Raw genomic sequence first — 15,084 nt, forward strand, 5'->3', positions numbered from 1 at the left:
GGGGAGGAGCGGAGGGAACGGGGGGGGGGCCCCCGGTGGAGACCGGGGGAACTGCACGGAGCCGGGGGGGTGCAGTGCCGGGGAGCTCGACAGGGGCTGCTGTACCCAGGGAAAGGGAGGCACATGGCGGGGGGGGGGGGTGCAGTATCCGGAAGAAGGGGGGCCTCGGTGGGGGGTGCAGTACCGGGGGAGGGGACACCGGGATGCAGTACTGGGAGGGGGCACGGTGGGGGTGCAGTACCGGGGGGCTCGGCGGGGGGGGGTGCAGAACCCAGGGGAGGGGACACAGCGGGGGGTGCGGTACCGAGAGGAGAAGGAGGGGGTGTGGCAGGGGGTGAAGTACAGGAGGAGGAGGGGGCACGGCGGGGGAGCAGTACCAGGAGGAGGGAGGGTGCAGTACCCGGGGGGAGGGGGCACGGCGGGGGGGGTCAGTATAGGGAGGAGGAGGGGGGGTGTGGCAAGGGGTGCAGTACGGGAGGAGGAGGGGGCACGGCGCGGGGGGGGGTAGTACTGGGAGGAGGAAGGGTGCAGTACCCTGGAAGGGGGCACGACGGGGGGGAGCAGTATCGGGGGGGTGCAGTACCCGGGGGGGGAGGGGTACGACAGGGGGGGCAGTACCGGGAGGAGGGGGGGTGCAGTACCCTGGGAGGGGGCACGGCAGGAGGGGCAGCAGTACCGGGAGGAGGAGCACAGCAGGGGTGCAGTACACGGGGCAGAGAGGCACGGCTGGGGGTACAGTAGCGGGAGGAGGAGCACGGCGGCGGGAGGGGGGAGTATCCTGGGAGGGGGCACGGCAGGGGGGGCAGTTCCCGGGGCGGAGGGGCACGGCGGCGGGGGGTGCAGTACCGGGAGGAGGAGCACGGCAGGGGGGGCAGTACCCGAGCGGGGAGGGGGCACGGCGGGGGGGCAGTACCCGGGGCGGAGGAGCACGGAGGCGGGGGGGGGGGCAGTATCCTGGAAGGGGGCACTGCGGGGGGGGCAGAACCGGGAGGAGGAGCACGGCAGGGGTGCAGTACCCGAGGGGGGAGGGGGCACGGCAGGGGGGGCAGTACGCTGGGAGGGGTATCTCAGGGATGCACGACCCAGGAGGAGGGGCACGGCGGGGGGGGGCAGTACCCGGGGAGGGGCACGGCGGGGGGGGCAGTACCGGGAGAGGGGGGCAGTCCCCGGGGGGGGAGGGGCACGGCGGGGGGCAATTCCGGGGCGGGAGGGGCACGGGGGGCAGTACCGGGTGGCGCGGGGGCAGCACGGAGTGCGCTCGGCCAGGCGGAGCCCCCGTGCCCCGCTGCAGCCTTGCCCCGCGCGGGGGCCAGGAGCCGCCTCTGGAGCGGGGAGCGGGGGCCCCCTGCTGGAGCCAGGAGCCCGGCTGGGAAAGGTGGGTGAGGCCGCGGGGAGAGAGCAGCGGGGGAAGCCGGCTAGGACCCGAGGCAGCAGGGGCGAGCAGTGGGGTCCCCGGCTGAAGGATGCCCCGGTTCTCCGACGAGGTTGCCTTAGGGAAATGGCCACTGTAAATAAGAACAAAAACCCGTGGCCTCGCTTTTCTAAAACGACCCGTGGCTCGGGAGGCCGGCTTCGAGAAGTGTTGCGCCCCCACCCTGAGAAATCAGCACCCCTGGCCCAGGGGGCCGGAGCTGGGCAGCCCCAATTAGTAACTGCTGTGGAACCGCCGGGCTGGTATGTTGCAAACGATCGGATTTCCTACCGGGACACTGTTTCCTTCCCTCCCGCTGGAGGGTGGGGCTGGAGCTTTGGACAAGACCGGCTTAAAGACCTTTGCTCACAGCCCCCAAAATCTTAACCTTCAAGGTGAACATCTCCCCCTGTCCCAGCACACAGTGCTGGGAAGCCATGGGGCATTTCCACCCAAGGCAAAACACAATTCTTGCACCAATTGCTTGTCAGTAATATAGTCAGATCAGATAGGAGTGGGCAGAACTGCGGCTTCTCTTACTGTAAAACAACAAAAAATACCTGGTATCAGCCCCCAGGGCTGTAGTAACACTGCTGTAAACAGCAATCCTATAGAGCAGTGCTGTCAAATACTGTAGTTTTGGTTTATGGGGTTTTGTTGAAGAGTAAGAAACAAAGCTTTTATCCTTTCAATTAACTGGACTTGTGCATTAACAAAGAGCTATTATTTCAGACAAACTCATCTTCCCCTCCTGCTAGGAAGAAACAGCATTGAGAGAAGAGAAAAGGGAACAGCTTTACTGGGGGGCAGAAATGCCTCTGCCACAGAGACAAATTGCTCATAAGACCCACAGGTAACAGCCCCCCGGTGCTTTGAACTCATCCCCTTCACACATCGTTTCTCTTAGGACAATAGCTACAAGTCCGTTACTCCTTGAATCATCCCTGAGCCTTTGCATCAATGGGCCAGCCCAATCATTTATTATTCTCTGTGTGAAAGAGTATTTCCCTAGGTCTGGGCTGCACTTGCTTTTCAGTTTCGTCTATAGCCCCCAAGCTCCTAGACTCTTGGCTGTCTGGGCAGCAGCACTGAGGAAAGTGGAGGATGGTACTGCCCTTTGAATACAGGGGGAAAGGGGGCAGGGCCATGCTGGGCAGAAAAGAAAATGAGTCTGGATAAAAGTAGAGGCTGGATAATTTTGTGACCAATAACAGCTTCTGCACTTAGGCTAAAATAGGGAGGAATCACCATGGCCTGCTTCAGGGCATAAGGTGGCCATTGCTGGAGTCAGGAAGGAATCCCTCTATCTGCTCATTGTAGGCCAGATCCTAATGAGTGCTGAGTTCCTGCCACCCATCTTGGCATTTTCTGTCTTTGAAGTGGTTTGCTTTGCAACCTGGATGTTCTCCAAATGTCGGTCTTTTGTACTCAATATGGATACATTCTCTGCTTTGTAGAAAGTCCTTCAAGATGTTCTTGTGAGCTTCTGCCTTAGGGGTAGAGTTGTAAAAAGAAGTCTACAGAACTGGAAAGCTAATCCAAGGTCTTGACGTTAGAAAGTCTCAGGGTCAAATTCCCAGCAGCTGTAAATCAGCATAGCTCCAGTGAAGTCATTTAAGCTCTTTCACCTTACAGCAGCTGAGGATCTTTCCCTTAGCATTTAACAGAAGAGAGGTAGAGAGAGATCATTCCCCAGAAAGCAACATCGGAAAGACAAGTTCATGGCAGTAAAGGCCCTGGAATGCCAGGAGGCAGAGATGGTGACCCACAAGAGCTTGGCAAGGTGGGAAATTGAAACACAGAAATGCTGATATGAGCCTCTTGTTCTCCCATTTTCCCTTTTGCCCCTAAAGTGTTCTAGGCCAACAGGCAGGAGCCTTGAAGCAGGCTTAGAACTAGGACAGCTCATTGCCCTGTCTTCAATTTCCTTTGATTGCACCCTTACCGGCGTAGACTGTGTTTTATTTAAGACACTTTGGGATCTCAGTTTGTTTCTGGGATCATTCAGGAGGGAAATTGTAAATATATTATGGTAGCACCTTTATCAACAGAGACCAGAAGTGGGCTTGGGGGCCTATTGCAAGTGGTGCCATACAAAGACAGGAAGAGACAGATACCTGAGATAGGTAGAAAGACCATCCCTGCCCCAGAGACAGAAAGGTGGACAAATAATGTCCTCAAGCAGGGACTATCTGTGGCCTGGTCCACACTGAAAAGTTTGATCCGCATAGCTAAAGCGGTTAGGCGTGTGAAAAACCTTCCCCTGACTAATATCGCTGAGCCCACAAAAGCCCCAGGGTAGACGCAGCAATGTTGATGGAGAAGTTCTCTGAGCTTCTATCCGATGTTGTTCAAAGAGAAGGTGTTCCTACACAGACAGAAAAACCCCTACCACCAGCATATACAGCGCATAGTTACAGCAGTGTGGTCTCCGGAGCGTAGACAAGGCCTACGTTTAAGTCACCGATCACCATGCTCAAAGGCACCTACATTGTATGCATTGCAGTGACAGAGCTTTTGTGCTGTAACACAGATACTTCCACTCCTACAGCGATGGAGGGGGTTTTCTGGGGGCGTAATGCATCCTCCCACCAGAGAGCTGGTAGCAAGGGCAATGACAGAATTCTTCTGTTGACTTAGCAATGGCTGTACTGGGGCTTAACTGCATCTCTCAGGCCTGTGAATTTTTCACACCCCTGAGGAACAGAGCTAGTTCAACTTGTTTTAGATGTAGACCAAGCCTCGCACTCCCTCTTCAAGAGATGTTGTGAAGATGCTGCCTGAAGCCTACAAGGCACAGAATGAAAATCAGACACATGCAAGGAGTGATCAAAATAGAGGACCAAAAGTGATGCTCATAGGAATTGCCCTACTGTACCAGACCAGTGCTCAATCTAGTGTAGTACCTGTCTCTGAGAGTGGCCAGCAGCAGTTGCTTCAGAGAAAGATGAAAAAAAACCTGCAGAGGTAGTTATGGGATAATTTCCGCAATTTATAACTAACACTGAAATTTGCAAGACAGTTTGGCCCATCTAATAGTCCATCATCCATTAACCCCAACAGCCTAGCCGAATTCCCCTCTCCCCCCCAACCCCATCAGTAACAACGTTTTGTTCATCTAGGTGCCTATTATATAGCAAAACAAATTACTCCTGCATTTTCAATAGAACTCAGGGAATTTTTCTCTTCTTATCTTAAACAGGCATGTAGTTGAGCTCTGCACCCTGTAAACAGCTGCTGCACTTAACTCCAGAGGTGGCTACATTTCAGTGGCAGAATAAACAAACTGCATAGGAGTTAGTTAAATCGGTAAAGCATTGTGAAATCCTTCAGGATGAAAGGCGTTACAGAATCCAATATACTTCCCTTCACTGAAATAGAGAGGCAAAAATCTGTTGGGGGTACGATTTTTCCTCGTTAATGTTCAAAATGATTTTTTTTGCCAATGAGAGAACATGTCCAGATTACATAATTCTACAGACAGACTGAGCACTGAAAGGACAGCTCTAGGTAATGGTAGTTGCAAAAAACCAACCAACCAAACAAAAAAACACGAGACACCCGACCTAATTCTATATTTCTAACCAGAGACCGCTCCAATGAGTTAACTAGACCAATTGTGTAAATAAGGAACATTTGTGAAAAATAAACTGGGGTGTTTTTATTTGAAAAAGTAAAAGAAAATCTGTTCAAATGTAAAAGGGGATTATAGTCCAAAGAGGGGCTATGACCCCAATCTCACAAGTACTTACAGACGTAGGTCACGTTACTCATGTGAATAGCTCCACGGAAGACATGAGGCCAGATTCTCGGCTGGTGTAAAATGGGGTAGCCTCACTGAAATAAATGGAGCTCTGATGATTTACAGCAGCTGGGGAGTTAGTCCCACAGGCCTATTCACAGAGGTAAAATTAAATAGATGGAGCATTGGCAGAATACAGTTCTGTAAGTGGGAAGAAAAAACAAAGCGCTAAATAATCATTGTAGACGTCACTAATGCAAATACTTTTTATGATGGGTTTTGTAAAGTGAATAGTTGTTTGCCAGGTCCTTTGCTGGTTAGCTGTTTGGGGCAGGAACTGTCTTTTCATTTCATACAGAGCCTTGCACAATAGGGTTTAAATCACCAGTAGGACCTGTAGGCTCCGTTCATGCAAATAAAAACGGAGCCATCGTTCCGGAGTGACAGCTTTCAGCCACTATAGCCTTGGACTACATTCAAATCATGGCCTGCACCAGGAAGACTCCATATCCCATTGTCAGTTCCTACATCGCTCCTCTTCTTCATTATGGGCCTACTCACCAGAGCTGTGCAGTAGCTTCCCCTCCTCCTGGCATTTCCTAACCTTTGAATGAGTAGCTTTGCAATCATGACAAAGATTTTTTTTCTCCCTTGGAACACAGGTCTATTCTCTGACTCACACAAATTCATTCCTTCACTAGATGAACTTTTGCTACAACCAAGCCAAAATCCTACTCTTCCCACATAACCCCCCTGTCTCCAATCTCTGACTTGCATCTTTCAAACCACCCATTGCCTGAACTCTCTCTTTTTACCTTCATTTCTATTCCAGTTTCTCCAAGAGGTCTCACAGAGTGGAGCTGCAGTGTAGGAGGTGCTGATTATATCACAGTGAGATTGTTTGTATGCAAACTAGCTTATATCAATAGACAAGTCAAGGGTAGGAGAATTGAAAGATTGCTACCCCCATATTTCAGATTATGAACTGAGGCATGGAGACATTAGCTGGCACAGAGCCATTAAACCCAAATCCTCAAAGCTATCCAGAGACCTAGCTCGCACTGATTTTGAGTGGGAGTTAGGTGCCCAAATACCACTGCGGATCTGGGCTTATATAACTTGCCTAGGGTCACCCAGGGAGTCTTATGCAAAGCCAGGAATTGAACTCAGATGGCTAAAGGCCTAGTACAATACTGTAACCATAGGAGGTTTTTTTCTTTTTAAAATGAGAATAATAAAAACACCAGATTGCTGTTTGCAAAGTGTTGTCCTTGATTCAGATCTGTCAGATTCTTTATTGTTCTGCTGTTCATTCCCTTGTAATTACTGCTATCAAAAGAGGTTCTCTTCTATAGGTTTCATTCATGTGCCAAAGAAAAATTAAAAGTAGTCATTAAAGAAAAACACTCCTCTTTGAAATGTGGTGAAAGCATAAGAATTAAGACTTTAAAAAGAGAAACGTTCCAGCAATAGGACCCACTCTGCATGAAGAATGAAATTGACTTCAGAGAGCCAAGATGCAGTGTGGTTCCAGAGAGCAGAGCCGAGCTGGAAAGTCAGAACACGCAGGTTCTAGGCCCAGTGATGCCACACAACTTTGGTAAAAGCATTTCTGCTCTCTGTGCCCCCCCTGACCCTTTTACAGTCTAAATAGACAAGACAATTTGTTGAACCCAAGCTCATCTCTTGCTACATTTGTGCAGTGCTAGCACAATAGGGCCCTCCAGGCAGTACTGTAGCATAAACACTGTCATAAATATAGAGGGAAGGGTAAACCCCTTTAAAATCTCTCCTGGCCAGAGGAAAAAATCCTCTCACCTATCAAGGTTCCTTCCCCACTCTGAATGCTAGGGTACATATGTGGGGACCTGCATGAAAACCTCCTAAGCTTACTTTTACCAACTTAGGTTAAAACTTCCCCAAGGTACAAACTGTTTTACCCTTTTGCCCTTGGACTTGCACTGCCACCACCAAACGTTTATCTGAGTTTATTTATTAGGAAAGCGTTGGGCCTTTACAGGTGAGAGGATTTTTCCTCTGGCCAGGAGAGATTTTAAAGGGGTTTACCCTTCCCTTTATATTTATGACAAACAAATATCTGCTCAACAGCTTCATGGCACAGTAACTGTGGACACCAAAGCTGTGACTGTAAAAACACCACTATGAAGACTGGAGAAGATAGATTTCGATTGGATCTGGCTGAAATGGGAAGAATTTTCCTTTCCTTGAACTACAAAGCATTTTAAAACCCTTTGAATGAAGCCAGAGAAGTGAAGAACCCAAATGAAGCAGCAGCTGCAAAAAGCTGAAAGAAACTGGGTAGAATTTAGGAGCCAAAGTTCAAATCCAGAATTGTTCCTGAAAGGAAAGGGAGGGGAGCCTTGTTTCAACATACAAACAGCCATACGGCTAAGCTATTGGCCTAAGCAGAGGGATACCTTCCAGGAACTCGTGTTCTAATCCCACATTGGAACATGACTCACTTTGGGACCACAGGCAAGTTGCTTTGGTCTTATTTTTCAAAAAAGTATCCACTGATATATAATGCCTCAATTTGTGGCCACCTCTTTGGGCTGATTTTCAGAGATGTGGAGCACCTGCATCTCAGTGCTTCGCACTAGAAGCGTACGTACATCAACCCCATGAAAATCAGGCCCCAAGTATCTCAAAGTTGGGTCCTTACCCAATGAGATGCCCCAAATCCGTGCATGCTTTTGAAAATGTATCCTCTGTGCATCTGCATTTCCTCACCTGTGAAATATCAGATACGTACCCATCTCATGGGGATTTGGAGTACTAAGTCTGATAGAGTGCTTCAAAAAGGAAAATATTATAGACACAGGGCCAGATCCTCAGCTGATATAAAACTCAGCAGAGTCCACAGGCATCAGCAGAAACACATTGATGGACAACTGTTCTGGATCTGGCCCAGGTTAAAACACTCCCTTTGTTATTTCAGTAAGGCCACCCCCAATCATACACCCCTACAAAAAAAAAAAAAAAAAAAACGACGAGCTTAAAACTGAGATTTTAATTTTATATATTTGCTTCCTCCCCCACCTTTTTCTTCCAGTTTCTGAGCCTTTAGGGTGCTCTTGGGTCACATTTTCAAGCTTTTCTCTGTAAGCACAAGGACTACAAATGCATTTAGGAAAAGAAAGCGGAGTTTCTTACATTCACACAACTCTAGCAGCTGAGGCTTTAAGAAAACCACCAAATATCACAACAGCTGGCAATTAATTACTATGGAACCTGACCAGACACACAATCCTTGGGCATCTTCATCTGAAGCAGGCCAAAGCTGAAAACATTTCAACGACCAGTTCAGCTATAGCAAGGGAGAGTTGGGTCTGTATCAGGTCCCCTGGAATAACTCTGGTTCTCGGTGTACGGAAATTACATACGATTGCATACAAATATGCATAACTGTAGGTAAAAGATAGGGCAAGGGCACACATCACTGAACAGGCAGTTTGATCAACACAGGAACCTGGTTGTAAATCAGAAGACACCAGGATACATGGTGAAAAGGTAGCAAAACCCTCAGTTGTTCAATGCCATCTAATAAGACTTCAGAGCTGGGACAGGCTGGGGGAGGTGCGCAGATACAATTTCAAAGCAAAATGAAAAAACCCCCAGAGTAGGAGCATTTAATCTCATGGCCCTCATAAGGGTCGCACTGAGGACAGAAGGAGTCCCTTTTGAAATGGGGAGAAGGCAATATTCCAAAAGGGAGGAGGTGAGTGGAGAATACAGAGCTTTCCTTCTCATGTTAATTCAAGACACTGTGTGTTGTTTCAGGCTAGGAAGCGGAACCTGTATTGAAATTTCAGTGGGGGGAGGGGCACACAAAAAATTCCCACCCCCACACTGATTAATATCCTAGTATAACAGTAACTTCCCGTAGTCTGAATTATTGCAAAACCTCCAGAGAGCCGACAGAAGTGTAGATTTACTCTCCCATCCATGGAGCTCCATTTAATGTCGTTTATTCAGCAGCTCTGAGTAAATATCAAAGGGAAAGTTAAAACATTGATCAGGGAAAACGCTTCATGCTAAATAAGCCACAGACATCTGGAAACAAACCAGTTCAAGGAAGCAGTGGAGAGATTCAGGGTGTTTTATTCCACTGACAGCCCAGCTGATGACGTGCAGCCATAAAATAGCAGCTGTGGGGGTGGGGGACCAATAGAGGCTCTCGCATTGGAGAAATGGTGAGGGACATTTCAGTTTATTGCTTTTTCATGGCACAATCCAAGAAGCTATGTGTATAGTCCTGCCCAGCAAGGACGGGGATGGTGCAGGACACAGTGTCCAAAATTGATCGCAAAGAGGAGGCCAAGGGGGTCAGTGGGGTTGAAAACTTATTTGCCAACCTCTCAGCCCCGACAGGGACTTACAGGCCTCCCCAGGATCATTTGGATGGTGCTAGCGGTAGCAGAGGCTCTCACTCCTCCAGCGGATGCACTGCTCCCTCTTTCTCAGAAATCCCCTTACATTTTCCAGTCTAGGGCATGTCTCCAGGGGACCTAGTCTCTGTTCTCCAGTTGCCACAGTCACCGGGGTGCCCTCTTTGTGGCAGTTTATGGGCTGTGCTGGCTACAGGCCAGGAGGCAGAGAGCTGCCTGTAAGCAAAAAAACAAAAACAAACAAAACACCAAACATTTTTTGCCTGCACGTCAAGGTTTCTTGATAAAAATTGAAGTTCCCCAGCAATGAAAACCTGCCACACAGCTGATCAGCATTAAGCTCACCCTGTGGTTACAGAGACCGACAGATCAGCCATGGGTCCACATTTTATAACACTGCAGCTGTCTTTGATCCTCAGTCTGCACTTAGAACTCCCCTGCTAGCCTGAACTCGGCACTGGATGGCTTCAGCCTTCGTTAAATTTCCCTCCAATCTTCCCTATGCACAGGCAAAGAGTCTCCTTCAGCTGCATGCCCAGTCCTAGCCCTTAAAATTCCTCCTGTCCTGCAGGGTGTATTCTATTGAATAACAAAATTTGTCTTTTCAAAGAATAATCCTCCTCCTGTATAGCAGGGCAGGAGAAATCTTTAAAGGGCCACTGCTGTCGTACATTACCAAAGAATCCAGAGGCAAACGATCAACACAAAAGGCATACCGCCCCCAGCACTTTCCAGTGGGGATGAGGATTTTCCTTCCTCTTTTTAAAATCAAATGCATTTGGAAAGTTCTGAAGCATGAGACTACCAACATCAAAATGCAGACACACTGGATGCCCCTCTCCAACCCCTCCCAGTTCGCTTGGGCAGTTACTGTCCGTAGATAGTTGATCATGCCTAAATTGGAGATATGAGAGCTTCCTACTTCTGTGGGACATGTTCTCACTGGCTGAGCCTGTTTCTCAGATGATACATTCACTCACAATAATCAGACCAGCTGGCTGGATCACATGCCAGAGACTAGACAGCTTTCATTTTAGTCCAACCTTCATAAATATTTGAGGAAAAATAACTGCATCAACTAGCTGATGAAGGTCACCTAGAGACAGGCTGGGCGGGGGGAATGCACAGGCCCTCCTACCCCATGAAAGATCTTCAGTGGAAGAAGATGGCATATAAATCCTGCCCTTGCTCTTTGGAAAGCAGCACTAGCCTGCTTGCCAGTTTACTGAGAACAAGGAAATACTTAGGATGCAAAGCAAGGTAGGGAAAAAAATCCAAGGAAGTGAAGGATAATTTTAGAGGCCCCATGGAAAGAGCTGGGAGTGGAGCACACTGCACTTCTATAGAGGATCTCAAAGCAATTTGCAAACTTGAGATGGCAAGCTCTTTGAGACACAGAAAGTCTTTTTGTTGAGTCTGTACAGCATCGAGACCACTGGTCCATGACTGCGGTTCCTAGGCATCACTGTTAGGTACAAATAATAAATATTACCAAAGCCCCAACATCCCTGTCGGGTAGGCTACATCACTGTAACGCTACAAATAGTGCACCAGAGAATCTGTGCAAACTTGTCCAAAGTGTAAAAAATCTGTGTCAGACTCTGAGTCCTGGCTCCAACTTCCCTACTCCAATGACCATGGCAGCCAGCCAGCAGGGCGATGAATCCCAGAGAGACTTGATCCTGCAGCTGAAAGAGCCCTGGAAGACACAGCACCTTCTGATCGTTACAGTCCTCCTCTCCCCCTAGCTCGGTTTGAGGGCACTGGCTGCAGGAGAAGTCACAGAGCAGCACTTGATTGGTTTATTTTGAATAATTTATTTACAATCGTGCAGCAGAGGGAATAGATAAAACATTTAAATAGGCAAAAAACACAAACAGCATCATTCAGAAAGCACAACAGAGCTCAGATTACCAACTGTAATAAAGCCATTCTCAAGGAGCTGTAGAGACACATTGCAGAAGGGGAGAAACAGGACTCCAAAAGTTTGGGAAAAAATACCAGGGACCTGGCTTTTTCAGATTTGTTATCTGGATCGGTGCCATGTCAAATGCCAGGGAAGCCAAAAGGTGGGGTGAGGGGCAGAACTAAATAATGGGAATATGTGTCAATCACCCTCTGCAGATAATAAAATATAGGCCCAGGGACAACAATCTTAGCACAGATGTTCACTATTAAAATCTCCAAGTACAATAGCAAGTTCAAATTTTGCTTCCCCTTCAAATTTCTATTCGATCCTGAGGAAGGAAAAACCGCTGCTGAATAAAAATGAAAAAAATTCAGCGCTTATAACACTCCCGTGCACAGATATGCAGTCTTCCGTAATGTGGCTTCTGCCATGGGAAAGTCACTGTCAATCTTCAGGGTTTGTCTACGCTCCAATCCAATGAGGGATTCGAGCCCGGGTGGATATGCCCAGGCTAGCGCAGCTAAAAACAGCCGTGTGGATGCAGGGGCATGAGGTTCAGTGCAGGTCACCAATACAAGCACATGCTTAAAGAGCCCGCGTTGAAGCATCTACACTGCTCTTTTTATCCATGCTTGGACACGTCCACCCAGCACTACTACGTCCACCGGAGCTGCAACCAGCACCTCGACTGCAGAGCTGATGTCCCCTAACTTGTGAAGAAGAATTAAGGACAAACAGCAAGAGAAAAGTTCAAACTCACTGGGAAGAGTGAGTTGGAGGAAAACAAAGCAGAGGCTGGAGGGGAAAAATAATGGCCATCTTGTCAACCTAGGTTACTTCTACACTGCAGCTAGGAGCATGCCTCCCAGCCTGGGCAGATTGATTCATGCTCGTGGGGCTTGAGCTTAACATGCTAAAAAAAAAAAACAAAACCAATGTGGACAGTATGGCTTAGTCAGGAGCTCAGGCTCTCAAGCCCACCCGATCCCCTGGCTCCGAGCTCAGGTGGCTAGCCTGAGTCTCCGCTGGAGTGCACTATCATCCACACCGCAATTTTCAGCATGCTAGCTCGAGCCCCACTTGTGGGAGTCTGTCTATTCAGGAACACAACAGCTCTTTATATGCCCTGCTGGTTTTGTTAGCAGCTCCATTTTAAAAAGACGTCTGGACTTCTTCCATGAAGGGCTAAGTTTAAAAAAAAAGCAAAGATTCAACAGATGATGATTCACTTTCGGGGAAGCAAACAAGCAATAACGTAAGGCCTAATGCCGTTTTATAGCCACCTGAGAAATAGTTTGACAGACACTTTGTATAAAGCTTCAGCCTTTCAGCAAGACAGCTGAAGTGCTCATACTTGTGTGTAAGGAGGAAAAACAGTCCAAAAAAACCTTGATAATGAATAGACTGCCAGATTCCTTAACTACAGCACCTTGTTAAAAGGCCTCTAGCGGTCAGAATATTTTATGCCGAAACATTTAGATTTTACTAAAAAACAAAAGAATTTTTAAATAAAACCCCAAGTATTTAATTGCATTGGGGAATGCTTCTGGCTGGACTTAAACATCCTTCTGTGGTGCTAGAAACCTAAGGGCAACCTCATTATGTGTTAAATGCATGAGTATGTGACAGTTTCACTTGCAGCTCATTTCTAGTCAGTTACACTGACTGTCTAATTTCTCTGTCAAAGCAGAACAAATGGACCAGAAAGTCCATGTGTTTGAAGTGTTCATGAAGTTGCTATTTGTGACACAGGGAAGGAAATGGTGAAAAACAAGCATTTTCCAGTCAAGTAGTACAATGGGGCTGCATCCAAAATTCAGTATGAAGGCTAAACTTCCACCAGCAAGTCATCTTGTGTCCATTCACTCCCGCAAACACAATTGATGATGATCACTGGCATCTTATAGACATGAGTAGCAATACTAATAGATCACTTAGCATTGGGAACCTCCTGCATTATAATTCAGCAGTTTACCGATTGAGGTGCAGTGTTATTTTTGTGGCTGAAAGTCCAATTGTTTGGCTTCCATGACAAAGAGAATTCTGGCTTTGGGCTGAGCAAGACCACCATGCAGGGATATTCCTGGCCTTAACGCTGAAGAAAGCAAATGGAAGGGGGATGGCACCAAGGGTAGCCCTTTCTAGGGGAGTTAGGACAGTGTTACTGGTGCAGAAGAGTGGTTAATGTCCTATGTCAAATGCTTCCCTTTGACTGGGCATCACAGCCCTTTACTACTTCTGCTCCATTAGACCACAGGAGCAAGCATGTGGGCTTTGTATCGAGACTGCCACACAGGGGCGAAGAACCACAAAGACGCGACAAGCACAAGAACATTAAATAACTTCCCGACCACAGAGTAACCAACACTGGGGGGGAGGGGTGCCATGACAGGTTTTAGGGAAAGCCTGAGCATTCATTAGACACTGCAAACAGGAGTATTTAAAAAAAAAATCACTAGCATCTATCTAGAAAACCTTTCAGAGGAATCAGACAAGAATAGAAAGACCTGTTAGATTGTCTTGTCCATCCCCACCGGATATAGGATTGTTCTCGGTCATCTCCATTGCTTTATCAAGACACACTGAGAAAAATGTTATACTCACTCCATTAAAGCTTCAGGCAATTTTAAAGGCTCAGAGACTAGAATTCACTGGAACAAACAGAAATACGTCACTTAACAACAAGTTGGTGTTTAAGTCTTATCAGGAACTGTGTGGGGTACAGACCACCCAGCCATAAAAAGGCATACAAATGCAGAGTGGGGTTGGAATATCGGTCACTATCAGCAGGGGGTACTTGTATGGGGTCGAGGGTTCAGGGGTACTAAGTGTCAAGTGAAAAAAGTGTTACAGGTTAGGAAGTGTGGAGAATAAAAAAAGAAAGCGTTGCTAGTAAAATCTATGGGGCATTCATACCAAACCGATTATTTGAGAGCAAAGTGAGACACAAGCAAACAAACCCAATCTAACCATATGCTCTGAAAAGGAGGAGAGAATCAAGTGATCTTGCTGGCATTGTGTAACATCTACATAGTGAGGAGTGTGCTACAGATACCATAGATGGGCAATTGAGAACAGAAAAGTTTGCACCTTCATGTATACTACACCCTGTTTCTGTGATATCTGAGTCTCTTACAAATTCTGAAAGTGATAGGGTCTGATTCAAAGCCCAGGGGAATCAATGGAAAGATTCTGACACACTTCCGAGGCATTTGGATCAGGCCCATGTTAATAAAGGATCTTTGACCACAGACATCAGGAGAAGACATACAAAATGAAGTGCATTGATGGCAGATGCTGAGACAGGATCTAGCAGGAGAGAGATTTTGGTATCTGGAAATATTACTTACACTGTATTGCTTACAAGTTTAGGGTGAAGGTGAGATAAAGAAAGCGTCAGGAGTGAAGGCGAACTCACTGAACACAAAAAAGTAATTCACTTTTCTATGGAATTCACACTTTTTTCTATGGAACCAGCAGGGGACACTTCCTGTATGGAGCAAACATGCTGGCAGCTCAGTGGGAGAGAAGGACTGTCTGGAACTAGAGTGCCACATCAGACTTCTTAGCATGACCAGGCTTTGAAAGCATTCTCTCTTACCAGAACAGTGGC

At 47.6% G+C, this 15,084-nt stretch overlaps 1 protein-coding gene across 3 annotated transcripts in view; it reads right to left on the bottom strand.

The window, feature by feature from the left end:
• Nucleotides 1–9,737: 9,737 nt before the first annotated feature.
• Nucleotides 9,738–15,084, bottom strand: part of ARHGEF12 (Rho guanine nucleotide exchange factor 12) — a 108,507-nt gene continuing 103,160 nt past the window's right edge. For all 3 annotated transcript variants that reach the window (XM_074936742.1, XM_074936740.1, XM_074936743.1), the window contains one exon: nt 9,738–9,778. In XM_074936742.1, the coding sequence (XP_074792843.1) occupies nt 9,753–9,778 (26 nt within the window). In that variant the 3' untranslated portion in view covers nt 9,738–9,752. The remainder of the gene's footprint in view (nt 9,779–15,084) is intronic.

The sequence above is a fragment of the Natator depressus genome, chromosome 22 (genome assembly GCF_965152275.1).
Source record: "Natator depressus isolate rNatDep1 chromosome 22, rNatDep2.hap1, whole genome shotgun sequence".
Lineage (NCBI taxonomy): Eukaryota > Metazoa > Chordata > Testudines > Cheloniidae > Natator > Natator depressus.